At 49.4% G+C, this 26467-nt stretch overlaps 2 protein-coding genes across 2 annotated transcripts in view; one reads left to right on the top strand and one right to left on the bottom strand.

Annotated features, from left to right (window-relative positions):
• Positions 1-307: 307 nt before the first annotated feature.
• LOC113449941 (uncharacterized) lies at positions 308-10051 on the top strand. Its single transcript, XM_026721072.2, is given in 6 exon segments — positions 308-462; positions 2887-3007; positions 6463-6576; positions 8418-8454; positions 8456-9558; positions 9561-10051. Coding segments are annotated over 5 exon segments (1443 nt in total). The 5' UTR covers positions 308-462; positions 2887-2973; the 3' UTR covers positions 9716-10051.
• An 8742-nt stretch (positions 10052-18793) lies between these two features.
• SSPO (SCO-spondin) overlaps positions 18794-26467 on the bottom strand; it is a 151091-nt gene continuing 143417 nt past the window's right edge. Inside the window, 10 exon segments of the mRNA XM_087917120.1 lie at positions 18794-18941; positions 19072-19222; positions 19321-19451; positions 20348-20408; positions 20616-20711; positions 22037-22248; positions 23226-23272; positions 23889-24040; positions 24406-24533; positions 25266-25427. Of these exon segments, the coding sequence (XP_087773246.1) occupies positions 18919-18941; positions 19072-19222; positions 19321-19451; positions 20348-20408; positions 20616-20711; positions 22037-22248; positions 23226-23272; positions 23889-24040; positions 24406-24533; positions 25266-25427 (1163 nt within the window). The 3' untranslated portion in view covers positions 18794-18918.

Here is a 26467-nt window from a genome sequence, read left to right as displayed (position 1 = left end):
AGGAAAGCCCCTCTGCCCGGCAAGCGGGGGAGGGGGGAGGACCTGGGGATTCCCAACCTCCCCCCTCCCCATTTTTCCTGCGTGGGTTCATTTGCAAGCGGGCCCGTTTCAGCACCTTGGAGAAGCCTCAGCCTTATGGTCTCTCCGCAAAGGCCCATGCTCCGCAGCCGGGGTGGGGTGGGGGCGGGAAAGAGACTCATCTCTCCCTCTCTCTTTTCTCTCTCTGTGTGTTCTGTGTGTGTGGTTGTGTGTGTGTGATTGTGTGTCCAGGAAGCGGCCCCGCCTCGCCCTTCCCTGCGACGCCGGCGGGCGCCCCGTCTAAAATCCCGCCCTCCTCAACCCCGCTCCTCCTTTCTTCCCGGCCTTCAAGCGGGCGGAGTCTACCGAGCACCCCCCTCCTTTGTTTCCGCCGAAAGGCGCCGCCACCCCCGCCATGGAGGCGCGAGACCCCGGCCCGGCCAGGTAAAAAAGGAGACCCCACTCCCAATTCCGACCTTCGTTGCTCCGATCCAAATGGGCTGTGACACCTCCCCCTCGGGCCTTGGTGGGGGTGGGGTGGGGGTACATCAAGGGGGTCACTTAATCCCCTCTCCGGACAGCCCTCGGGGGACGGCGATCTTCGGGGTCGCTCCGCTCTATTTTTTGGCTTCGCAAGAACGGCGGATCGTCGCTGAAAGTGGCATTTCTGCTGCTTCGCGAGGGTTAACCTTCCCCCTCCCGCTTTTGCGGGGGAGGGGCATATCAAGGGGTCACTAACCGCCCCCTCCGGATAGGCGCCGGGAGCGGGGGTCTTCGGGGTCCTCCGCCCTATTTTTGGCTTCGGTGAAAGTGGCACTTTCGCTGCTTCGGTGGTTTCTAACCCCTCCCCAGCCTTGGTGGGGGGACTGGGCAGTGGGGGGTGGGGGTATGTCATAGGGTGACCCCCCTCCGGAAAGCTTCGGGGGAGGGGGGTTCCGCCCCGGCGCCCTACTGGCGGCCTGCGGAAAAAAGCGAAAGCGCCCTACGCCATTTTCACTGCTTCGCGATGGTTGCCCCTCCCTCCAAGGCTTTTTTGGGGGTAGGGGGAGATGGGGTGAGGGTATATAAAGGGGACGCCCCCCTCCCCGAAACAACCCCGGGGGCTCTTCCTCCCCGCCCTATTGGCGGCCTCGCAAGAACGCGGCTCATCCGTGAAAGTCAATCTCTTCCGCGGTTGTTACACAGCCCCCCGGGTGTGTTGGGAAGGGGAGGGGGTTTGTTCCGTGGGACGGGTCGCCCTCCCCCCCAAAAAATCAAAATGGCCGAAATGGTCTCCCCGCCACACCCCAACACCTGGATGGGGGGGGAGGCGGGGTTCAGGCTTAAAAGAGAGCGGGGGAGGGGGTTTCTCCGCTTTGAAGTTGCGATCAAATGTTATTTATTTCCGTCTGAGTGCGACCGCGGACAAGTTTGGGAAGAGGCCGGATGGGGGCGGGGGGTGACGATCGCTGCTGCGAATGAGCTGTGATATTCTCCTTGGGGGAGGGGGGGATTACATAATCTTTTGGGTTAATGCCGCCCCCCGCCCGTCTTCCCAAAGACCCCATCCTCATAGAGCCCCAAAGCTACGTGTCTCTAGTCGAAAAGGATACCCAGATTATTCAGATGTAAAGAAGCCCCGCATGTCTCTTTTTTTTTTGTCTTTCTTTGTCTTTCTCTCTCTCTCTTTCTCTGTTTATCTTTCTTTCTGTCTCTTTCCCCCTCTCTATATAGATAATTTATCATCTCATATAATCCACCCATCTCTCTCTCTATCCATTATCTGTCTGTCTCTTTCTTTCTTTCCCTCTTTCTGTCTCTGTCTCTTTCTTTCCGTCTGTCTCTCATTGTATTCTGTCTTCCTCTACTGCATATTTATCATCCATTATTTATTTAGAAAATTTATAGTGCTACCTACTCCCACGTGCTGACTCAAGGAGACTTATAGAATATGTCTGTCTGTCTGCCCATCCATATTTATAAAGATATCTATATTTATAAATATATACCCATATTTCTCTCTCTCTCTCTCTCTGTGCCATCTATCATTCTCTAGCTATCTAGCTTTCACTATTTTTCCTCCCTCCTTTCTATCATCTAACTCTATCATCTATCTATCTATATCTATCTATGTCTATCTATCTCTCCCCCTCATCTATTTAGCTGTCTTTTCTTTCTTTCTCTCTCTCTCTCTCTGTGGCATTTTTCTGTCTGTCTGTCTGTCTGTCTGTCTATCTATCTATCTATCTATCTATCTATCTCCTATCTATTTAGCTATCTTTTCCTTTCTTTCACTCTCTGCCATCTATCTAGCTATTTTTCTATATTTAGCTAGCTATCTTTCACTTTCCTTCTTTCCTTCCTTCCTTCCTTCCTTCCTTCCTTCCTTCCTTCCTTCCTTCCTTCCTTCCTTCCTTCCTTCCTTCCTTCCTTCCTTCCTTCCTTCTCTATTATCTCTATCTATGTATATCATCTATCTATCTATCTATCTATCTATCTATCTATCTATCTATCTATCTATCTATCTCACTTGAGACTTTCAAGAAGAGATTGGACTCCTATCTGTCAGAAATGGTGTAGGGTCTCCTGCCTGGGAAGGGGGTTCAACTAAATGACCTACAAGGCACCTTCCAACTCTGATTATCCATTATATCTATCTATTTAGCTATCAATTTCTTTTTTTCTTTCTTTCTCTCTTTCTTTCTTGTCTGTCTGTCTATCTCTACCTACCTACCTACCTATTTATCTATCGTCTACCATCTCTCTCTCTCTTCCCTCCTGCAGTTACAGCTATGGAGCCAGGCCCCAGAGCCCAAAGTCCTTGGGTCTCCCTAGGGATCCTTTCTGGCCCCGACTTAAAATCCAGGGATTGTTCCTTTCCTCCCGCAGGTGACCTTTGAGGACGTGGCCATCTATTTCTCCCGGGAAGAATGGGACGAGTTAAGCGAATGGCAACGGGAGCTCTACCAAGCGGTGATGATGGAGAATTACGAGGCGGTTCTGTCCTTGGGTAAGAACGACTTCATTGCTCAGGTCCTGGAGGGAAGAGGGTAAGTGAGTTCCCGGAGTCCTCCTTGGCCCCAGCGTTGTGTCACCAACAGTGGATCCTTCGGGGGGGAAAGCTTCCAGCAGCAAGAAGTGTGCCAACTCCTAAAATATCTCTCTGGTCTCTTTAGAGCTGCCAACAGAAAGGGAGGGGGCAGCAGTGCGGCAGCTTGCAAACTGAAAGTGCATTCCATAAATATTTTCAAAGATAGTAACTAGGTGACTGAAGTTTCAAAATTCTAATTGGAGAATATGATTGATGATGCTTGGCTACAAATGTGTCTCGTTGGAGAATATGATACATGACACACCCAGGGGGTAGGAGTGGGGAAAACCAGGGTCAAGGGTGACAAAGGATTATGGTATCTCAGAGTCGGCTACACCCAGGCAGCACTGGACATATTAACTCCCAATAAATCCTTTTGAAGCTTGGAAGTATGATTCGAGACTCGTGGTTTAAATGGAGGTAACTGCTGGAATCCTGACCAACTGAAGGCCGCAGACCTTCTCCCAGTTGGTTGGAGTGTCTCCAAGGGTGGAGCTTCTGTTGCCCTAGACAAGGCCATGGTGACGATCTCCACGGCCTCCTCGGAAAGGTCGGGCTGCTACCCCAGTTTGGGCGAACCCTTAGCTAACCAGGAACTCGTTTTATGGCTGGTTCGATGAACCGACAGTTCTGAGGATTGGCTGGCCCTCCCCCCACACTCCTTTCCTCCCCCCCACCCAGGAATCCCCACACGGCCCATTTTGGATCCCTGATAAATGCAGAGTGCACATGGGGGCTCAGGGAGGGTGAAAAACGGGCCTCTGGGAAGTCCGAGAAGGCCAGAAATAGGCCCGTTTCCAACCTCTGGAGGGAGTCAGGAGCCCAGGGAGGCTGTTTTTGCCCTCCTGGAGGCCCAAGGAAAGCCCGCCCGGGGTGGTGCAGGAGGCGGACTAGGCTACGCCCACCCAGAAACTGGGGAGAGGACCAGTTGCTAAAACTTTTTAAGCCCACCCTTTTTCCTCGGTACCAGAGAGACGGAAGCTAGAAGTCTCCTAGCTGGAGCGCATCTCGTTGACAGACCCCCTCCGTCTTTGAGGAGAGAGCCACCGGGGTCCTAGTGAGATCGAGCCTGTTTTCCAAAGGCCACCCCGGAGGTGGACGATGCGATTGGTAGTCCCAACCGCTCTGAAATGAAGGGTTGGGTTAAGAGACTTTGAGAATGTGACCGGTTTGGCTCGGTTTGTATGAAGCGGTAGTTAAAAACAAAAAAGCTCCGCGGAGCAGCTGAGCGGAGAAAGAAGAGAAAAAGCGCAGGATCGGCCCTCGCAGCCGCCACCCCCCCCACGCTTTTCTCCCCTTTATCCTCTCAGCTGATTGGCGGGCAGAGCCTCAGCTGGAGTTTGGAAAGCTGCCCGCACACACGTGAAGTCCATGATCACCGAACCCCCACAGTCATCCTCCTCCTCTCCGCCAACTTCATTCCCTTCTAGCACTGACGACATTACTAAGTTTGGTCATGAAACAACTGCTAGGAAACCACCAAGCTCAGAGAGCCCCACGGACCCCCTCCATGTTAACTCCATTATTCTGCCCAGTAGGACAGGATGCAAGAGGTCCTCACCTTCTTCTGGGGGAGGTTCTAGAAGAGGGTCTTCTCCACGGCCTCCGTATGTCCATATCATCCAATATCTTTCTGGTCACCACAAAGCACAAATTCCTCTTCTCTGAACCGCTCCAAGTTCCTCTGGTTCTTTCTGGAAGAGCAAAATGCCAAGAACCTCTTCCAACCGAGAGATCCCTTCTCAAGATTTTGGAAAGTCAATGGCGGCAGTCCTCGATCTATGGCCATAATTGAGCCCAAATGTTACATTGCTCAGCGAGAAATTTCTTCAGTGAGCTTTGTCCCATTTTAGAGCTAATCCCTGCCAGTTGTTGAGTCACATGGTTGTTTAGCAAGTCTGGCGTCCCCCTTGACTTTGCTCGTCGGAAGGTTGGGGCTCACGTGACCCCATGACATGGCGACGGTCACAAATGTGAATTGGTTGTCAAGCATACGATTATAAATCACCAGACCCTGGGAGGTGTGCAACGGTCATAAGTGTGAAAAGAAGTCGTAAGTCACTTTTTTCAGTGCCGTTGTACCTTTGAATGATCAGTAAATGAACTGATGTAAGTCAAGATCTTATAAGAAAATTCAAAATTTATCGACAAGGGACTTCTGATTTCCAGTTCACCAAAGGGGAAACTTTACTGTTGGCCATGTTCCTTTCCCCAAAATCTCCCAGTTTGAGTGTCTTTGGAGATTCTCAGATATCAAGGTCATCGTTCTCCCAAAGATGCTTTCCCAAGAGGCAAACTGGATGTTCTTGAAGGTTTTGCTTCCGTGAAGAGGTTTCGCTTCTCATCCAAGAAGCTTCTTCAGTTCTGATGGAAGGACTGTTACAGTAACTGTTACTCAGAAGGGAGGAAGCTTCTCGGATGAGAAGCAAAACCTCTTCAAGGAAAAAAACACTGAAAAGGTTTTGCTTCTCATCCAGAGAAGCTTCCTCCCTTCTGAGTAACAGCCCAATCCTTCTGTCAGAACTGAAGAAGTTCTCAGATGAGAAGCGAAACCTCTTCAAGGAAAAAAAACCTGAAAAGGTTTTGCTTCTCATCCAGAGAAGTTTCCTCCCTTCTGAGTAATAGTTCAATCTTTCTGTCAGAACTGAAGGAAGCTTCTTGGATGAAAAGCGAAACCTCTTCAAGGACCCCCCCCCCCTCAAATGTCTGACTGGATGGCTGGGAATGGAAGGATTTCTATTCCTTGAAGAAAGCTACTCATCTGCATTCTTTTAGAGACCTTTTGAGGCCACTTGGGCGTTTGTCGATGTCTTCAGGGGTCACCTGAGTAGTGCAAGTGGGTGTGGAGCCTTGTTGGAAAATCTCATTGTACACATGTTGTACTCTGACAATAAAGTTAATTATAATAGAACTGCATTTTGCACTATTTGGGCTACTTTGCACTACTCAGGTGATCCCGAGGACACAGACAAACACAGGCGAACCCCCCAGAGCGGCCTCAATGGCTCTCTAAAAAGAATCCAAATGAACACCTGTCAGCAAGGAGTATCAATCCTTCCATTCCCCACCATCCAATAAGAGCTTGGGTTTTTTTTCCCCCTTGAAGAGTTTTCCCTTCTCATCCCAGAAGCTTCTTCACTTCTGACTGAAGAACTGAACTGTTAGTCAGAATGGAGGAAGCTTCTCAGATGAAAGCAAAACCTCTTCAACCAAAAAAAAAAAAAATGAAGAAAGGCCAGTGGCCTCTTGAAAAAAAAAGCACCTTTGGAACTCCCAGTTTGAGTCCAGAGGAGACTGGTCAACCCTGGGAGGGAGCTTCCCCTCCCTCTGGGCTCTGGGGTGAGACCCCTTTGCTTTTTCTTTGCTTCTGACAGGACCCCTGCCCGTCAAGCCGCGGATTATCAATCAAATTGAACAGAAGGAGCCCGTTGTCACTGGAGAATTGTGGAAGGCGTGCAGATGGACAGAGGCTCAAAGCCAATGGCAGGGTGAGAATTTCTTCCTTCCTTCCTCCCTCCCTTCCTTCCTTCCTTCCTTCCTTCCTTCCTTCCTTCCTTCCTTCCTTCCTTTCTTTCTTTCTTTCTTTCTTTTACCATTTTTCTTGAGAGCAAGGAAAACACAGGACAGTCATCCTTCGTAGCGTTCAGCTAGTCCTCAACTTACGGTGCTTAATTTAGTGACCATTCGAAGTTACAATGGCCACTGGGGGGAAAAACGTGATTTAGGGTTGACTGTTTCTCTCCCTTACAGCCATTGCAGCATTCAAAATTCAGATGTTTGGCAACTGACTCACCTTTGTGACGCTTTTGCCACGTCCTTTTGTGACATTCTGACCTGGGAAGCCAGATTCCTTTCACAGCCACATTCCTCACCGAACTGGCAGTGATTCGCTTAACGACGGGGGCAAGAAGGGCCGTAAAATGGAGGCAACACTCCCTTCATGAATGTCTCACTTTGCAACACAACTTAGCAACACAAATGAATAGCAACGGCCCTTAAACCTTACATACTGCTTCGCACTGCCTTACAGCCCTCTCTAAGAGATTTACAGGGTCAGCCTGTTCCCCCTCCCCCCATCTGGCTCCTCATTTTGGTGACCACGGAAGGATGGGAGGCCACATCTGCCTTGAGCCAGTGAGACTAGTTTCATCGAACTGCTGGCTGTCGGCAGTCGGCAGAACTAGCGTGCCATAACTGCCTTCTTAACCGCTGCGGCTCTTAAATTACGAATCGATTAATGATGCATTCATTGAAACGATTGGCTCAACTGTGATTGTAAGTCGAGAACTACCTGAATTGATTTTTTTTAAAAAATATGTCCAATCATAGTTGGGGCTAGGTCTTATAGAACGAAGTGTGACAATAATAAAAATGGGGAAAGTTTGGAGGTTTGGAGGCAGTCCAAAAAGTCAAGATGGCACCCGCGGGAGCCTGATGTACATCCAAAGGGGCTTTAGTGGCGCAGGGGCCTCTTGTGGTCCACCAGCTGCCAGCAGAGCTGGCAGCAGACTCGGACAGTGAGGAGATTGGGGAAGAGCTTGGGCTAGTCCTGGAGTCTGGAGAAGGCTGTGATGGAGGCTCTGCATCGTAAGCAGAGATGGGGCCAGCGCCATCCCAACATTTCCCAGCTGCCTACGGAGTCAGGGATAAGTGGGGAAAAAGAAGAGCCAGAGCCTTTTCCAGATGCGCGTATGTGCAGAGCTGTCAGGAGAGGAAAACAATTAAGGAACAGGGGCCAACTTGGAAAGAAAGGCACCCGTGGACATTGAATGGACTCTCCCCGGGGAATAAATAGAAGCAAAAGCAGGAATGGTTGTTGCAGAAGACAATAGTTCATATTTCTTTAGGAAGATTTGTTTATCAGGCTTCGTGCCTCACACAGACTCCTTGTCAGGAATGTAATTTACAGGGGTGGGATTCCTCCAGATCAGATAGTTTTTGCCCTCCCAGAGTCCTGAGGGAAGCCTCCGGACTCTGGGGAAAGTGAAAAAAACGGCCAAACCAAAAGTTATGGTAGGCCATGCCCACCATGGGCAGCGAACCAGTTGCTGGGATTTTTGAATCCCACCCCTGCTGCTAAGTCTGGGTCAGAACAGGGCCATCTTGATTTTTGATGGCCAGCGACACCTCGCGGATACTACCTGAAAAAGAAGTAAGCCAAAGGGTGGCTGTGCTATCGCTGCCGCCATTCCGGAGCTGAGATTTGGAGTCGGTTGCTAGGTAACCATTTTTAGGTGGGGAGGGGGCATTGAGAAGACATGGGGAGAAATCTAATGATGATTTTCTGTCTCTCCCCCCACCCTGTGATGAGGTGTTCTCTTTCCTGCAGCAGAAGTTGGCATCCGGATGGTGGACGACGGTGAGGGCAGAGGGGGAGACGGGGCCCTCTGCAATGCCCCCTGGGAAGAAAAAGAAAGGACGGCCCCGGACCACCAACCCAGTCCCCAAGCCTGAAAGCAAAGCTCCCCCTCGGGTGACGCTGAAGATGAACCCACCAAAGTGTCCCGAGTGTGGTAAAAGCTTCCTCAGTAACGTGGCCATGACCATTCACATCCGGACGCACACTGGGGAACGTCCGTTCAAATGCCACCTCTGCCCCAAGGCCTTCCCTTCCCGGGGGGACCTCAAGAGACACATCAAGACCCACCTGCGGAAGAAGCCACCCCCACCGGTGATGCCCCGCAGCGGCTCCTCAAAAAAGAGCTTGGCGGCTAAGATGCAGCTGCAGTGTCACCTACGCTGCCCTCCAGATCCAAAGAAGCCTCACAGCTGCACACAGTGCGGGAAGAGCTTCAACAAGAAGCAGAGCCTGCGCAAGCACCAGGGGACACACTCCACGGAGCGGCCCTTCGCCTGCCTGGAGTGTGGGCGCAGCTTCCGGCTCAAGCAGATCCTGGTGGCGCACATGGCCTCGCACATCAAAGAGCGGCCCTTCGCCTGTGAGCAGTGCGGGAAGTGCTTTGCCCAGGAGCGCAATGTGCGCAGCCACCAGCGGGTGCACACTGGGGAGAAGCCCTTCCTCTGCATGGCATGCGGGAAGCGATTCGGCTACAAGCAGCACCTGGTCAAGCACCTGCGCTTCCACACCGGCGAGCGGCCCTACAGCTGCCCCGAGTGTGGGAAGACCTTCCGAGACAAGACCACACTGAACATCCACTACCGCATGCACACCGGCGAGCGGCCGTACCGTTGCCCGTTCTGCAGCAAGACCTGCCGGCAAAAGCAACATCTCAACAGCCACCTGAAGGTCCACCGTGGGGAGAAGCTGCCCCCAGGGGACACCACCGGGCTCACGCTGCAGAGGGCCCGTGCCAAGGAGAAGCCATACGAGTGTCCGCAGTGTCAGAAGCGCTTCCGGGACAAGAAGATCATGCTGGTGCACAAGAAGACCCACAGGGAGGAACCATTGCCACGGAGTGCCCCACTGCAGAAAAAGTGGGGCCCAGTTGTGGCAGATAGAAAGGCCCCAGGGCAGGCCAAGGGGCAGGGAGGAAGAAGAAGGATGCGGGGCTCACCTCGGGAATGGCGTCCATCCCACCGAAGATGGTTCCCATTAGTTGCACCGACTCATGGAGGCGGTTCACGCAGAAGAAGTACCTGACACTGCACCAGAGGAGCCACAGGTGAGCTGCTTCCCGTAGGAATGTCATCTTCCATGAGGACCCTCGGATGATGGGACCTGCTGGAAAAAAAAGAAACTTTTGCACGGCAGCCATTGCGGAGAACCTGCCAGTTTGGGACGTGTTCTGCGCAGAACTGTGTAGACTCGGCACTGCAAGTAAAGTCTCTTTATTGCTGATGGTGGAACTGTTTCACCTGTGGCACTGCTTGGAAAAGAAGCACCCCTCCCCCACTCCTCCAGGAGTGAAATCCTCCAGCTTTTATTCCTGTCCTGCTAGATAAAGGGACAGCCGGCTGTTCTTCTCCCAGTCTTGAGAGCAGGCAGTAGGTTTCAGCCCTGTGTATCTGTGTGTGTGTCTGTCTCCTCTGAGCAACCAGGACCATCAAGATGAGCCTGGATTGGGTGACTGGGTCAAGCCTTCAGAAGGGCGTAACGCTCAGCTCAAAGCCCCCTCCCCGCGCCCCAAAAAACCTGAAGGGAACATTGTCTTACTTGATCTATGAAAACTTTAGTGGCCATCCCAGTGGTGTTTCTCCCTAAATACAGGTAACCCTCAGCATACAACAGTTGGTTTAGCGACCGTTCAAAGCAGGGGTGGTACGCTACCAGTTTGGCCCAGTTCGGCTGATCCGGTAGCTCCGACGATCAGCTGTTTGGCTCACACACCTGCCCAGGTTCTAGGCTGTGCTTTATACCTTGTTTTTCAAGCTCAGCTGATTGCTGCCCGTTCGGCTGCTTCATGCCCAGCGATTGCTGGGGTTAGCAAACGTGGAGCACGTGCTCCCCAAATTGGTCGGGAACATTTTTTTGAAAAACCACCACTGGTTCAAAGTTTTCTGATCCACAGAGTCAAGGGGGTGGCTGTCAGGATTCCAGCAGTTCCCCCCATTTAAATCCAGAGTCTCGAGCCAAACTTCCAAAACTTCCAAAGGATTTATGGGGAGTGAACATGTCCGGCACTGCCTGGGTGTAGCCGACTCTGAGGCGCATCATTCCTTGTCCCCCTTGACCCTGGTTTCCCCCCACCCCCCACCCCCGGGTGTATCATAATTTATATCCTCCAATGGGACACCTCCATAGCCCAGAGTCATCCATCATGCTCTCCAGTTAGGATTTTGTGCAGCAGAAACTTCAGTCACCTAGTTATTATCTCTGAAAACATTTATGGAATGCTGTTTTGGTTTGCAAACTGCCACACTGCTCCCCCTCCCTTTCTGTTGGCAACTCTAAAAAGACCATAGAGATAGTTGATGAGTTGCCAGTTGCCAGATCACCTCTTAACAACTGTGTTATTAACTAAACAACTGCTGCGATTCAAGTTAACGGTGGCAAGAAAGGTCGTCGCACCAACTTAACCAATGTCCTGCTTAACCACAGAAATTCAGGGCTCCATTTGTGGTCATACTTTGAGGACTACCTGTATGCCAAAGGGTCCTTTATTCCTGCAAATGCCCTCTGATGTAGCTTTGCCATTCCCCGCACCCGAGAAGGTTTTTGGGATCCTGAGATTTTTGCTTTGTGAGAAATTGCCGCAACTTTACCCCGATACAGGAACTTGTGTGTGGTTCACCAAAGAATCACATTTTGAATGTGTAATAAAACAGAATATGGAAGAGGAGGAAGAGCAGGAGGAGGATTGTGGGGTCCCTGGTGCTCTCTGACTTGGGTGGTTTTGTTGCAGATGTTTCATGACCCAACTAGGGAACGTCATCAGTGCTAGAAGGGAGTGGGAGGTTGAAACGGGAGCAGGAGGAGAGGGAGGGGGAGGAAGAAAGAAAGATAATCACCCTGAAACAAAAGGACGAGTCGAGCACCCAAATCTGTTGATGACTGCCTGGGAGAATTGCGTGGTGTGTTCCCAAGGATGGTTGATCCCCAGATCCATTTTCAAAGGGGTATCGGATGCCAAAAACCCGGGTGCAAGAAAAGGGCCCGTCTGCCCCTCCTTTGCAGGGAGCCATTCCAGCCACAACGAATGAAAGAAAGGGAGGTCATGTAGTCCAACTCCCTGCTTGAGCAGGAGATCTTTACAGAATGACAGAGTTGGAAGGGACCTCGGAGGTCATCTAGCCCAACCCTCTGCTCAAGCAGCCCACCCTATACCATTTCAGACAAATCATTGTCTAGTCTCCTCTCAAAAATATCCTGGGGGTTGTTTGGTGCTCTCTGAGCTTCGTGGTTTTTCTTGCCAATGTTACACTACCACACTAGGTAACATTATCAGCGTAAGAAAGGTGTTGGCGATCTATTTTATGCCACTGATGATGTTACCCAGTTGGGTCATGAGACATCAGCAAGAAAACAACCCGTTCCGGAGGGGTAGCAAAGTTTGGTTGAATGACCGTAGGACTCGCTTAACACACTGCATTGTTTAGCGACCAAAATTCTGCGCCCAATTGTAGGTGTACAATCAAGGGCTATCTTGATTGTTGAACGTTCTGGACTGTCTTCCAGGGCAGCCCCACCTAGAGCGCATTATAGTAGTCCAGCCATAATGGGGTATTAGTGTGTTTGAAGGGCCCTCCAATTTAGAAGAGGGGGCAGGGCAATGGATCCAAGAAGATCCTCTGCCCCAAATTGGTCATGCCCACCTCCCCATCCAAAGAAAAATGGAATATCCCCAAATCTGGGCAGGCCAGACACCCCCTTCCATTGGTCGGCAATGACTCTTCCTCATCCAAACCAGTGTTTCCATAGCAATTCTAAGACGGGTGGACTTCGATTTCCAGCATTCCCCAACCAGCATGAATTCTGGGAATGGAAGCCATGTTAAAAGCATGCCGGCTGAGGAATGCTGGGAGTTGAAGTCCACCTGCTTTAAAATGGCTGAGATGAAGGAAGACTTTTTTTGCAGGCACCGAGCGAGAAACAAAAGAATGGCGCTGAATTGAATTACACACTCGGAAATCAGCTGTTTTGTTGCCCGTTTGTGGTTGTTGGGAAGGGGAACCAAACTTTGGGTCGGAGACCCAGACCGCTTCATCGATGGGCCAAAAGGAGGGGCAACAAGACAAGGACAACTTTGCAGGACTGAGGCCCAAATGGGGCCCTTTTTTAAAAAAGCAGGCGCTGTTGCGGTCGCCAAATTCTCCCGCAGCTGAAAGAAAGGCTGAAAAATTATGGTATAACCCATAACGATGATACACCAATTATTCCAAATATATGAAATCATTTTCTCCCATTGTATTAAAAATTGCTATTCAAGAAGCAATTGGTGGGGAAAATTTTTCAGGGGGTGGAGTGGGCGGGTCAATTTTGCCTTTTGGGTTGCAGCGATCTGAATGAAATTTGGACAGCGACAGCGCCTTCGTTGCGACGTCAATGTGCCCTTTTTCTGGAATCATTTCCCCCATCCATGCCTGGCTCAGACGCATTTGGCCTTCCCCATTAGGATACAAGCAGTCCTCGACTTACAACAGTTCCATTAGTGACTGTCCAAAGTTATGACAACCCTGGAAAAAAAAACCTCTGTCTCTCACACTTACGACTGTTGCACTGTGCCCGTGATCGCGTGAGCAATATTCAGACACTGCTCGTATTTATGATGGTTGCAATGTCCCTGGGAGGGGGTGGGTGTCACACGATTCCTTTTTGCGACCATCTGGTGAACCGAATGAAGGGGAAAGCCAGATTCGCTTCAACAACTGCAGCAATTCACCTAACAGCTGTGGCCAGACAGGTCGTCCGATGGGGCAAAATCCACTTAACAACTGTACCTCGCTTAGTAACATAAATCCAGGGTCCCTTGTGGTTGAAGACTATCTGTGACCCTTCCTCGTTGTTCCAAGTTTAGCCACAGAAATGTTGGGCTCAATTGTCGTAAGTCGAGGACTACCTATTAAACCAAGTTTAATCATAGCCTCTGCCTGTTAGGGATCCACCACCCCGCCTACTCAAGATGGCTGAATTCTGCCACTGGTTGGCCAAAGGGACGTTGGCCACGCAGAGTCCTTGGCACCTGCCCTTCCCTCCAGGGTGGTTGGCTTCTCCAGGTGCGGCGCCTGGCAGGACGGTCAACGGGTGGGAAGGGGGGAGACTTGAAGCAGCTTCTAGTTGACCCCGCTCCAAAGCCACAGCCACAACCATCTCCCCCAACCCTTCCTCCTTCCCTCCTGACTTCTTTCTGTTTCCTTCTTTAATTCCTTCCACCTCTGCCCTGTTTCCTTCCTTCCTTCCTTTTCTCTTTCTTTTCTGTCTTCCCTCCCTCCCTCCCTCTTTCTATTTCCTTCTTTCCTTCCACCTCTGCCATTTCCTTCTTTCATTTTTATCTTTTTTCTTTCTCCCTCCATCCCATCCATTCTTTCTTTTCCTTCTTTCCTTCCTTCCACTGCCGTTTCCTTCCTTTCTCTTCTTTTCTTTCCGCCCTCCCTCCTATCCTTTCTTTTTCCTCCCTCCCTCTGTCCCTTCCACCTCTGACCTGTTTCTTCCTTCCTTACTTCTTTCTTTCCTTTTCTCTCTTTTTCTTCCTCCCTCCCTCCCCTCCTTCCAGCTCCTCTTTTTCCTCCCTCCCTCCTTCATTTCCTTCCATGAAACGGAAGTACTGCTGAGGATTCCTGGTCAAAGAAAGGGCAACAGATCGGAGTATTTGCAATCACCCCTCCCGCTTCTCCTTGTAGGAAGAGGAGCCACAGAGCCCCTCTCTTCCCTTCCTGAAACAATCAGAATAAAGCTGGAAGGGACCCTGGAGGTCTTCTAGTCCACCCTTGTGCTCAAGCAAGAGACCCTTACTGAACCATACAGTAGCAGAGTTGGGAGGGACTTTTGAGGTCTTCTAGTCCAACCCCCTGCCCATGCAGGAGACCCTTATGGAATGACAGAGTTGGAAGAGACCATCTCAGAGGTCTTCTCGTCCAACCCCCCGTTCAAGCAGGAAGCCCTCTTGCATTTCAAGCCCCCTTTCTGGCTTCCTTGCCTATGGCAGGCCTGGGGAAAGGGAAAGGTTCCCCTCGCACATCCGTACTAGTTGTTTCCAGCTCTAGGGGGCGCTGCACGTCTCCGTTACAAAGCCGAATAGCCAGTGTCGTCCGTGGTCATGTGGCCTGCAGGACTAAATGCTGCCGAAGGCGCAGGGAACGCTGTTACCTTCCCACCAAAGGGGTTCCTCTTTTTCTACTTGCATTTTTATGTGCTTCCGAACTGTTGGCAAGAAGCTGGGACAAGATAATGGGAGCTCCCTCCGTGATGCGGCGCTGGGGATTCAAACCGCCGAACTGCCAACCTTTCTGATCGACAAGCTCAGTGTCTCAGCCACTGAGTCTCCATGTCCCTAGGTCCTCTTTATTATTCTCATTATATAAAATTGTGTATTTTATTAATCGCCCTCTCTCTAGTGTCCATCCCTATTCTAACTTTGATTATGTCACTACTGTATTTAACCATATTCCCTTTCTAACTATCATCTCTTAATCGCTTTAAAACTTTAAGTGTGCATTTCTTAGCTTGCCTCCCATATTCCTCTCTTGGATCTTTATTTCTGCTTAAATACCAACGTATTTCTGAGCTGGATTCTTATCCACTGAACCACCGCGTCCCCTGGTCATCCCCTGGCACATCTGGCCATCTCTTCCCCCCCATAAAATCTCATGGTCCTGCGACTTCCAGTTTGAAGGGCTTCGGCGACAGACAAGAATCCACGATCGTGCGTGGTTTCTGCCTGGGCTCGCCGCTGGAGCGCCCCGAGCCGGCTGGCTTCGGGGCTAAGCCACCCTGTAGAGGTGGTGAAGAGGGGGGAGATTGCTAGCAAGGTCGAGGAGAGCTGCATCTCTCCTCCTCAGCTGGCCAAACTCCCTTTCCCAAGGGCTGTAGGAGCGGCGTTCAGAAATGGCCGCCTCAAAGAAGAGCTCAACCGGAAAAGAAAGTGCAGGAGGAAGATAAGAAGTGAAAGTTTTGGCTGACCGGGTTAAGCTGAAAAAACAATTAAGGTACCCTGGAATTTAAATTTTACAAAAGACAACATCGCTCCCAAAGAAGGTCGGAAGAAGCGAAAGAAAGTGAAAAGGGAAAGGGTTTTTTTCTTCTCTCTCCTTCCTTACATTGACAACTAAGAGATCGGAATAAGAAATCGGAAAAATCCACTTTGGCATTAATAGGCAAAATATAACTAAATGCCAAAGAGACAATAAAGATTTCTGGACATTAAAAACTTCTTCTATAAGCAGGAAGGGAGAGGAAAAGAATAAGGGTAGGATCTGGAGGGAGGAGACTGCCTGGACTTCAAAAGAATCTCAAGTAAAACTTCAACAAGACATCTAAAAGATACATTTTAACTGAAACTTTGCAACTAAATATAACCCCAGGAAGAGAAAGTGTAAAAAGAAACAGCTGTGTGTATTTGGACTGTCTGGTGACTTTTGGATTTTTGGTTATTATATTTGAATGACTAAAATTAATTGGGTGGTTGTTTAAATTTTTTTTACAATGGCATCACTTCTGGATGAATTGAAAATGGAACTTAAAAAATACAAAGAAGAGGCACAAGAAGGGAAGGGCTCTTTTGGCTTCATTTTTCAATTCTTAGAAATGGAGATTTGCAACTACGAGAAGCAACAAGAAAAGACTGCAAAACAAGAAGACTGGGACAAAGAAGAAGCCATCTTTAATGAACAAGTAATTCTATGTGGGGAAGAAAGGGGAAAGCGGGGAAAGAGAATGGAGAATTTAAGACCTAAAAACACAGCCAAAGAAGGGAAAAATAATTTGAAAAGTGGATATAATATTGGAAAGCAACAGAAAAGGGGAATACAGAAGAGGGAAATGGAGGTGGAGAGACAGGGGGGTAAAAAAGGGGAGAGAGAAGAAGAGAGGGAAGAAGGAAAGGAAGAGAAGTTATAAAGGTTTGGAGCAAGATGTAAAGAAACAGGACCTATGTAGAGATAATGAGTGAAAATCTAAGTGAAAAAGGGATTCTGTGAAGGTACATAAGATTGTATTGTTATGAATTCGCGGAAACTTCCAGTTTGCAGGGCTTCGGTGGCAGGCAGGAATCCGCGATCATGCGTGTTTTCTGCCTGGGCTCGCTGCTGGAGTGCCCGAGCCAGCTGGCTTTGGGGCTAAGCTACCCTGTAGAGGTGGTGAAGAGGGGGGAGATTGCCAGCAGGGTCGAGGAAAGCCGCATCTTTCCTCCTCAGCTGGCCAAACTCCCTTTCCCGAAGGCAGTAGGAGCGGCGGTCAGAAATGGCCGCCTCAAAGAAGCACTCAACTGGAAAAGAAAGTGCAGGAGGAAGATAAGAAGCGAAAGTTTTGGCTGACCAGGATAAAAAGCAATAACTAAGGTACCCTGGAATTTACATTTTATAAAAGATAACATCGCTCCCAAAGAAGAGTCGGAAGCAGCGAAAGAAAGTGAAAAGGGAAAGTTTTTTTTTCTTCACTCTCCTTCCTCACATTGACAACGAAGAGAGCTGAATGAGAAATCAGAAAAATCCGCTTTGGCGCCAATAGGCAATTAAACCGAAAATATAATTAAATGCCAAGGGGATAAAAAAGGTTTCTGGGCACTAAAAAATCTTTTTTTTGCTATAAGTGTGAAGGGAGAGGAAAAGAATAAGGGCAGGATTTGGAAGAAGGAGACTGCCTGGAATTTAAAAGAATCCAAAGTTAAATCCTAACAAGACTTCTAAAAGATACATTTCAACTGGAACTTTGCAACTAAATAGTAACCCCAGGAAGAGAAAGTGAAAAAAGAAGAAAGTGTAAAAAGAAACAGCTTGTGTGTATTTGGATTGCTTGGTGACTTTGGGACTTCTGGAAATTATATTTGAATGACTAAAAACAACTGGGTGGTTGTTTAAAAAATTCTACAATGGCATCACTTTTCAATAAACTGAAAATGGAACTTAAAAAATATAAAGAAGAGACACAAGAAGGGAAGGGCTCCTTTGGCCCCATTTTTCAATTCTTAGAAATGGCGATCTGCGTCTATAAGAAACAACAAGACTGTGCAACAAGAAGATTGGGACAAAGAAGAAGCCATCTTTAATGAACAAGTAACTCTATCTGGGGAAGAAAGGGGAAAGGGGGGAAAGAGAAAGCAACAGAAAAAGGGAATACAGAAGGGGGAAATGGAGGTGGAGAGACAGGGGTGTAAAAAGGGGAGAGAGAAGAAAAAAGGGAGGGAGGAAGGGGAGAGAAGTTACAAAGGTTTGGAGCAAGATGTAAAGAAACAGGACTTATTCAGAGATAATGGGTGAAAATTTAACTGAAAAAGGGATTCTGTAAAGGTACATAAGATTGTATTGTTATATTTGTAATAGAAATAATGTTAGAAAATTGGAAACAACATATGATTTAAAAGTGGGATAAAATAGTCAGTGTAATTTAGTGAAACTTTTGTGAACAAAAAAAATAAAATAAATGAGAGAATTGAATTAGGAAGGAATGGGAACATTTTAACTACTCAATGTTTTATAAAATATAAGTGAAGTGGGGGAGAAGTAGCTATGGAAAGTTTATAAGTGTTCCCATAGAAGTATGATACATTTGAAAAATAATGTGTAAAATGTTAAGATTTAAATGAATATTAATATTAATGATAGAATAGAATTGGAACGGATTGTTGTTTTAATTATATTATATATTTATAATTTTTTCTTTTTTAAAAATACAATGTGTAGTTTTAGAATGTACCAAACAGAATCCGAACAGAAGTTATGTATTATATTAAGTGTTATAATTTTAGGGGAAAGATATAAAGGCATCATAATCCAATCAGTGATTACAGGAGAAATTTTGTTTAAAGAGAAAAGACAGTAGTCAGTTGAAACAGGACAGACAAAGAATATAAGTACAATGATTTGAATTGGGATGAAATAAATAAAATAAAATTAAGAAAGTTAAAAGAGGAGAGAAGCTATATAGAAAATGTAGAATAGTAATAAGATATGGAATGGAATATAAACATGAGCATGTCTGTACGAAGAGATGTAACCCAGGATTATGCTGCTTTCAAAAAAGATGTTTTACTTGTATTTTTTTTCTTTTTGTGAAAACTCAAATAAAACTTACAAAAAGATAAACCAAAAAACCCCTCACGTTCCTCCCTTCCCAGCGGAAATCCCAGGAGATGCGAGAAAAGAACCAGAAACTGCTCAAAATGGTTTATTGACAGGTGAAGAAGAGGAAGACTGAGCAAGGCTGGAGAATTTGCGGTGGAGTCGGTGGGCACCCCCCGTGGGCCCCCCGGTTTGGATCCGCGGTGGAACGGGAGAGGTCAACGTTTGGAGAGGTCACCGCCTGAAATGAAAAGACAGGAAGCCGGGAGGTGGGGTCCCGGGAGGGCAGCATGGAAAGCGGGACTCCCCGAGCACCGTTTTCCATGGCAGAAGACTTCTGCAGGCCGTCCCACCCAGCGGAGAACCGCTACCTTGGCAGCTGCTGCATTCACAGCCGCGGATAACCGGCAAGACCACAGGCTCTGTCTCGCCGCCCAGGCACTGCAAATTCAGGATGCGCACCGGACTGACCGGGTCCAGTCGGTAGCTGCAACAGTCACAGACGGTCTCCAGGTAGGGTTCCTGCAGAGGACAAACCGGGCGAGGGGTTCCTCCAGGAACTGCGGGTCGTACGAATGTCGGACGGGCTGGAGGTGGGTGGGGAACCAGGGTTGTCTTACCTCCGGGATGACGTTGGTGTGGGAGGCACACTGGCCCTTGCAAAAGCCCACCTCCACGCCGGCCAAGAAGCAGAGCCCCTTGGTAATGTTGCGACGTTCCGTGAAATGTCGGCAGTGCGGGTGAGGTTCACCTGTCGGGGCAAAGAAAGGGTGACCAGCCTGGCAGAGCCCAGGGCGAATCCGGGCACCCAGGTGGGATGGCTTAGGAGGGAGGATGGGGTCAGAATAGGCCACCTCCCCCATTGGCAGGTGGGTGGGGTCCAGGAAGGAACCAGGATTGGACGCCCCAACTTTAGGGCTTCTGGCCTGCTGACGAAAGGGACTGGTTTGATCTTTCTGGGTGCCCCGACGGCATTTCCAGTGCAGAGCAAAAGGGCCTGTCTTTCTCCCTCACCCTCCCTCCCTCCCTCCTTCCTTCCTTCCTCCTCCTGCCTTTTTTCTTTCTTTTTCCCTTCCTTCCTTCTCTCCTTCCTTCCTTGCTTCTTTCCTCCTTTCCTCCTTTCTCTTTCCCCCTTTCCTTCTTTTTCCCCCTTTCCTTCTTTTTCCTTCCTTCCTTCTTTCTTACTTTCCTCCCTCTTTCTCCTTCCTTCCCCCTTTCCTTCTTTCTTCTTCCTTCCTCAGCTTCCTTCCTTTCTGCCTCTTTCTTTCTTTTACCTTCCCTCCTCCTTCCTTGCTTCCTGGCTTTCTTTCTTTCTTTCTCTCTTTCTTTCTTTCTTTCTTTCTTTCTTTCTTTCTTTCTTTCTTTCTTTCTTTCTTTCTTTCTTTCATCTCCTTTCATTTTCCCTTCCTTCTTTCACTTCTTCCCTCCTTTCTGCTTTTCTTTCTTTTTCCCTTCCTTCCTTCTCTTCTTCTCTCCTTCCTTCCTTGCTTCCTTCCTACTTTCCTCCCTCTTTCTCTTTCCTTCCCCCTTTCCTTCTTTTTCTTTCCTTTTCTTTCTGGGGACAGATCTGTTCCTTTGGCTCCTTTCCTGCCGCTGAGGCTGCCTGCTTCCTCTTAGCGGCCCCACCACTTCCCCTGACCCACATACCGACCAGCTCCTTCCGACAGACGGGGCAGCAAGAGCCCGGCTCCTGCATTTCGACTTCGCCCTGAGGGCAGAAGAGAAAGGGGTGATTTTTTTCACCCCACTTGTGGGTGGGATGTGGAAGGCAGGACTCGAACCCAGGGCTAATGTCGGACCTGCGGTTCCTGGGGGGGCAGACTGGAGGAGGTTGAGCTGAGGGAGACCGTTGACTCCCACCCCCACCCCCCGCGAAGGGATGGAACAGAATGACGGGCCCCTGGGGAGGAAGCACCTCGAGGCAGACAAGGGGCAGACAGCTCGTCTCGCACAGCGCCCGGCCGTTCACACAGCGGCAGACTTCGCAGCCCTTGTGCCATTCTGCTCCGGCCTGTGGAGGGAGGGAAAGAGAGAGAAAGAAAGGCGGGTGGTAGGTAGGTAGGGTCCCGCAGGAGGGGGCTGTTTCCCGGGGTGTGTGATGGGGAGGGTCCTAGACGGAGGTTAGATGAGAGAGACAGAAGGATAGGATAGAGGAAGAGAGAGAATGATGGATACATATGGATGATAGAGAGAGAGAGAAATAAGAGAGTTAACAGATAGATAGATGATATAGATAATAGACAGATAAAGATAGATAAAGAAAGATAGATAGATAGATAGATAGATAGATAGATAGATAGATAGATAGATAGATAGATAGATAGATAGAGATAGATAGATAGATAGATAGATAGATAGATAGATAGATAGATAGATAGATAAGAGCTTGCCTTTGGAAATCGTGGGAGCACCATCACTTGAGACCTTCAAGAAGTGATTGGACTGCCATTTGTCAGAAATGGTGTTTGATGTAGGGTCTGATGTAGGGGGGGTTGGACAAGACGACCTACAAGGTCTCTTCCAATTCTGTTAATCTCTTGTCTGAGATGATGGATAGCTCAATATATATATACAGTATATAGAAAGAACGATATATATATATAGAGAGAGAAAGAGATGATGGATGGATGGATGGATGGATAGGTATAAATAGATTGATGATAGATGGGGAGAGAGAAAGATGATGGTAGATGGTAGACATATGGATGGATGAATGGAGAGAGACAGATGGAGATAAATTGATAGATGTATAGATAGAGATAGAGATATGGATGGAGAGATAGATGGATAGATATAGATAATAGAGGGAGAGAGATGATAAACAGAGAAAGAAAAAAATGGAGATAGACATAGAGAGAGAAAAGAGAGATGATAGGTATAGATAGATAATAGATAGGTAGGAGATAGATAGATATAAATATAGAAAAAGATGATGGACAGGTGTAGATAGAGAGATGAGAGATGAGAGAGAGAGATGATGGATAGATAGAGATTATATAAATAGATATGGATGAATGAATGAAATGAATGAATGAACAAATATAAATAGAAATAGGGAGATGGAGAAGATATATGATTGACAGATGGATGGATGAATGGGGGGGGGGAGAGAGAGAGAGAGAGAAAGAGAGATGGAGATAGATGCATAGATAGACCAAAATAGAGATATGGAGGGATGGATGGATGGATGGATAGATAGATAGAGTGGTAGATAGAATACTAATAATAATACTAATAAAATAACAATAACAACAATAATAAAAACACAGCTAGATTAATTGTCCCTGGCCTGAGTAACTAAACCCCGCTCGCTCTCCCGCCTTCCCTTTTACTCACCGAGTACACCTGGTCTCCCTCCTCACATTCGCAGCGGGCGGCCACCACGCAGTGCCCGCTGCCATTGCGGTAGTGCCCCGGCAGACACGTGCATCCATCCCGTGCCATCCCCCAGGTGCAGTTCTGGGCAAGCTCGTCGTAGACCTGACGGCAGCTGCGCTCACAGGCGGTCGGCAGAACCGCAGGGTGCCGGCGTTCGCCCTCTGGACAGGCTGGCATGGGGAGGAAGGGACGGAGGAGTCACACCAAGCGGGTCAGAGCTAGGAAAGACCCCCTCTCTTTGAACTCCCCCTCTCTCCTCTGGGGTGGGATTCAGCCAGTTCGCACCAGTTCGGTAGAACTGGTTGCAAATTATTATTTTTTTTATTGTGGGGGAGTTCGGTGAACCGGCTGAATCCCACCCCTCTTCCCACCCGGCAAGCAGCCAGGTCAGCTAAGGATTCTCCAGCTGAGCAACAGACTTCGACTCCCAGAATTCCCCAGCTCAGCAATATTTCTCTACCGTCGGCCATTTTAAGACTTCAGGACTTCAACTCCCAGAATTCCCCAGCTGAGCAATATTTCTCTACCGGCAGCCATTTTAAGACTTCTGGACTTCAACTCCCAGAATTCCCCAGCTGAGCAATATTTCTCTACCGGCAGCCATTTTAAGACTTCTGGACTTCAACTCCCAGAATTCCCCAGCTGAGCAAATTTCTGAACCAGCGGCCATTTTAAGAATTTTTTTGTTGTGGAGTTCTGGCTGAATTGTGGGCCTCTCCTCTTCCCACTTGGCAAGTGGCCAGGTGAGGTCAGGGGGGCGATGGTGGGAGTGGTGTCAAGTTGGCCACGCCCACCCATCCAGTTGCCAGGGCAGAGTAAGCCACACTCCCCGCAATCCGGGAGAGCGCAAGGGCACTGGAGAAGGGAGAGGCCGAGTGAGGACAGAGGCACCCAGAGGGCATCCCGGCAGAGAAAGGTTAATCAAGCAAGCAAGCAGAAGAGAGAGCTGGAAGGAACCCCAGAGGTCTTCCAATCCAACCCCATCCTCGAGCAGGAGACCCTTGCAGAACCACGGAGGAGGAAGGGATTTTGGAGGTCATCTAGTCCAACCCCTTGCTCGAGCAGGAGAGCCTTACAGGATGACAGTGTAATGGAAGAGCCTTGAGGGGTCATCTAGTCCAACCCCACCCCCTTTGAATCCTCTTACCATCACAGTTCTCCTGGGTGCAGGTGAAGACTCCCCTCTGGCAGACGCTGTGGGGCCAAAGGAGGGAAGAGCCCATCAGGACAAGGTTCTAGTCCTCATGAAGGAGCCACTCTTTCTGATCGCAACCCCCCTCACGGGGACGGGGTGAGGAAAGGGGAGAATGTGGGCAGGCCTTGGCTTACAACAGTGGATGTAGTGGCCGTTCAAAGGCGACAACGGTGTGGGAGAATGACCTTGTTTCACCCTTACGACCATTTAGCGACTGTTCAGTCCCAACGCCAGGGAAAAAAGGGAGTTAGGACCATTTCTCCGAATTTACGATGGTTGCAGCTTCGCCACCGACTCGTGTTTACGACGGTTGGCGGCCTCCTGGGGTATACGTGGTTCCCCTTTTGGCGACGGGGAAGCTGGATGGACTTCCCAACCCTGAAATCTGCAGGGATTCCCTTAGCGATGGGGAAAGCCGTAAAACGGGGACAAGAATTCGCTGGGCTGTTTTTTTTCACACCCAGGTGGGGTTCGAGAGCCGAAGGACAGGCTGGTGGGCACCAGGTTGGGGAAGGCTGGGGGTGCCCAGGATCCCATGCGAATTCGGGGTTCCCTTTGAGGGTTAGGGTCTCCCTTGGCCTCTTTGGATTGGTCGCCCAACTGGGACTGGCTCACCAGGTGTTGCATTCGTGTCGAAAAGTACTACCGGGCCCATGCTCCTGGGTGCGCTTTTCCTCGGATAGGTTGGCAGCCCAGGGCGCGGCCGGCACCTGGCTGATCACGCAGCGGCACTCTTCCGGGTGGACGCATAGCCCGTCCTGCAGCACCTGTGGGACAGCAGGCCGGGGTTTCTCAGACTTCAATGCCCAGAATTCCCCAGCTGAGCAACGTTTCTCCACTGGTGGCCATTTTAAGAGGTCTGGACTTCAACTCCCAGAATTCTCCACCGGGGGCCATTTTAGGAGGTCTGGGCTTCAACTCCCCCAGCTTAGCAACGGACTTCAACTCCCAGAATCCCCCAGGTGAGAAAATATTTCTCCACCAGCAGCCATTTTAAGATGTCCGGACTTCAACTCCCAGAATTCTCCAACTGGCATTGCATTTAGAAGGGCTAGGTTGGGGAAAACATGGCGGTAGATGGAGGCGGGAGGGGCTGTTTGGATGGGGCTTGGCGGGGGAGGCTGACACTTACCTGGCCAGGTGGGCAAACGCAGCCAGGCTGGCATTCCTCTTGCAGGCACTGAATTTCCAGTCGCAGGTCAGAGCAGGTGTGCGGACAGGTGTTGGCACAATCACGGTAGATTTGGGTCCCAGGGCATTCTGGGAAAGAAAGGCAGAGAGTGGGCGCAGAGCCCCCACGCCCCAGTCTCAGTTGCTGATAGTTGGGAAGACCCTGTAATCCAAACCTCCTACCCTCAACCTCTAACCCCTAACCACAATCCCCATAAACAACCCCTAAGCTTAACTCCTAATCCCCTAACCATAATCTCCCCCTACCCTTACTCCCCTGCCCCTACCTTCACCGCAATCCTAAACTCCTCCAGCCAAAACCCCTAACCCTATTCCTAAATCCTACTCCTACCCCTACCTCCAATCCCCTAAACTCCTATGCTCCTAATCCCCTAATGCTAATCCCCACGACCCCTGCCAACCTTGAACCCTAACCTCCTAATCCCAATTCTACTCCCCCTAACCCCTATTCTTATTTCCCTAATCTTATCCTTCCTCTTATTCTTTAATCCCCTTAAACTTGATCCTCTAATTTAAGGGTGGATAATTAATATTCCCAAGACGGCCACATGAGGGCGCTGGTTGACCAAAGAAGAAAATGACTGCGCAGAGTCGGAGGGGATTCGACTTCTTCTCCTGCACTCTGCTCATTATTTATGTCTACTTTTAATTTCCAAGTCACCTCATGCCAAAGGGCCAGGCGTGGGGGTATAGAACACCCAGGTCTGCTCTAACCCCTAACCCTTACTGTCCTTTTCAAGAACCCGTTCCCGGTTCGGACATCCCACCAGCTACATTTCCTGAACAGGCACCGAGGCTTACCCAGTGTGCAATTCTGCAGGTGGCATATGCGGTGCTGCAGGAGCGGGGAGGGGCAGGGCTCCCCCAGAGGGGAGAGCAGCTGGCGGTGCCTCTCAGAGACCCCTCCTCCACAGCTGGCGCTGCAGGGGCTCCATGTGGTCCAATCACTGAACAGGCAGCCAGCTGTGGGGAGACGGGGGGGAGAATTGTTGTAAGTTGAGGGCTACCGATGGAAGAGGGAGGAAGGAAGGAAGGAAGGAAGGAGGGAAGGAATAAAGAAAGAAGAACCAAAGGGGAGGGAGGGAGGGAAGATAAGAAGGAAGGAAGGAAGGACTGAAAGAGAGAGGAAGGAGGAAGATGAGAAGGAAGGAAGGATGGAGTGGGAAAGAAGGATGAAAGGATCAAGAGGAAGGAAGGGGCGGGAGGGAGGGAGGAAGGAAGAAAGGAAGGAAGGAAGAATTGAGAGGAAGGAAGGAGGGGAAAGAAGGAAGAAAAGGAAGGACTGAGAGGAAGAAAGTAGGAGGAAAGCAGAAAAGAAGGACTGAGATGAAGGAAGGACCAAGAGGAAGGAAGGATGGGAGGAAGGAAAGATGGGAGGAAGGAGGGAAGGAAGGAATAAAGAAAGAAGGACCAAGGGGGGAAGGAAGATAAGGAAGGAAGGAAGGACTGAGAGGGAGAGAAGAAGGGAGGGAGGAAGAATGGAAGGAATCACCAAGAGGGGGAGGGAGGGAGGAAGATGAGAGCAAGGAAGGAAGGAAGGAAGGAAGAATTGAGAGGAAGGAAGGAAGGACCGAGAAGGAGGGAGGGAGGGAGGGAGAGGAAGATAAGAAGGAAGGAAGAACTGGGAGGAAGGAAGGAGGGGGAAAGAAGGAAGGAAGGAAGTCCTCATGTCCTTATGACCACCGTGGAGCCCAACATTTCCATTGCTAAGTGAGACATCTGTCCAGCGAGTTCGGCCCTGTTTTTCCCAACCTCCCTTGATGCCACCGCTAAGTGAATCTTAACTGAGCCACACAGTCGTTAAAGGGAATCTCCCTTCCCCCTCAACTCTGCCAGTCAGAAGGCCACCAAAGCGGGAGGGCTGCCCCCATCGTAAATCTGAGCCTGTCACAATTTTGATCCTATGGTTGTGGTCGTAAATGTGAAACATGGTCAGCGGTCCCTTTTTTGGCACCTTGGTCACTAAATAAAGGGTCATAAGTTGAGGACTACCTCCCCTCTTG

The sequence above is a fragment of the Pseudonaja textilis genome, chromosome Z (assembly GCF_049901715.1).
Source record: "Pseudonaja textilis isolate UNSWEBS1 chromosome Z, rPseTex1.2, whole genome shotgun sequence".
NCBI lineage: Eukaryota > Metazoa > Chordata > Lepidosauria > Squamata > Elapidae > Pseudonaja > Pseudonaja textilis.
The sequence above is the reverse complement of the archived record's forward strand: the minus strand, read 5'-3'. Positions and strand labels throughout refer to the sequence as shown.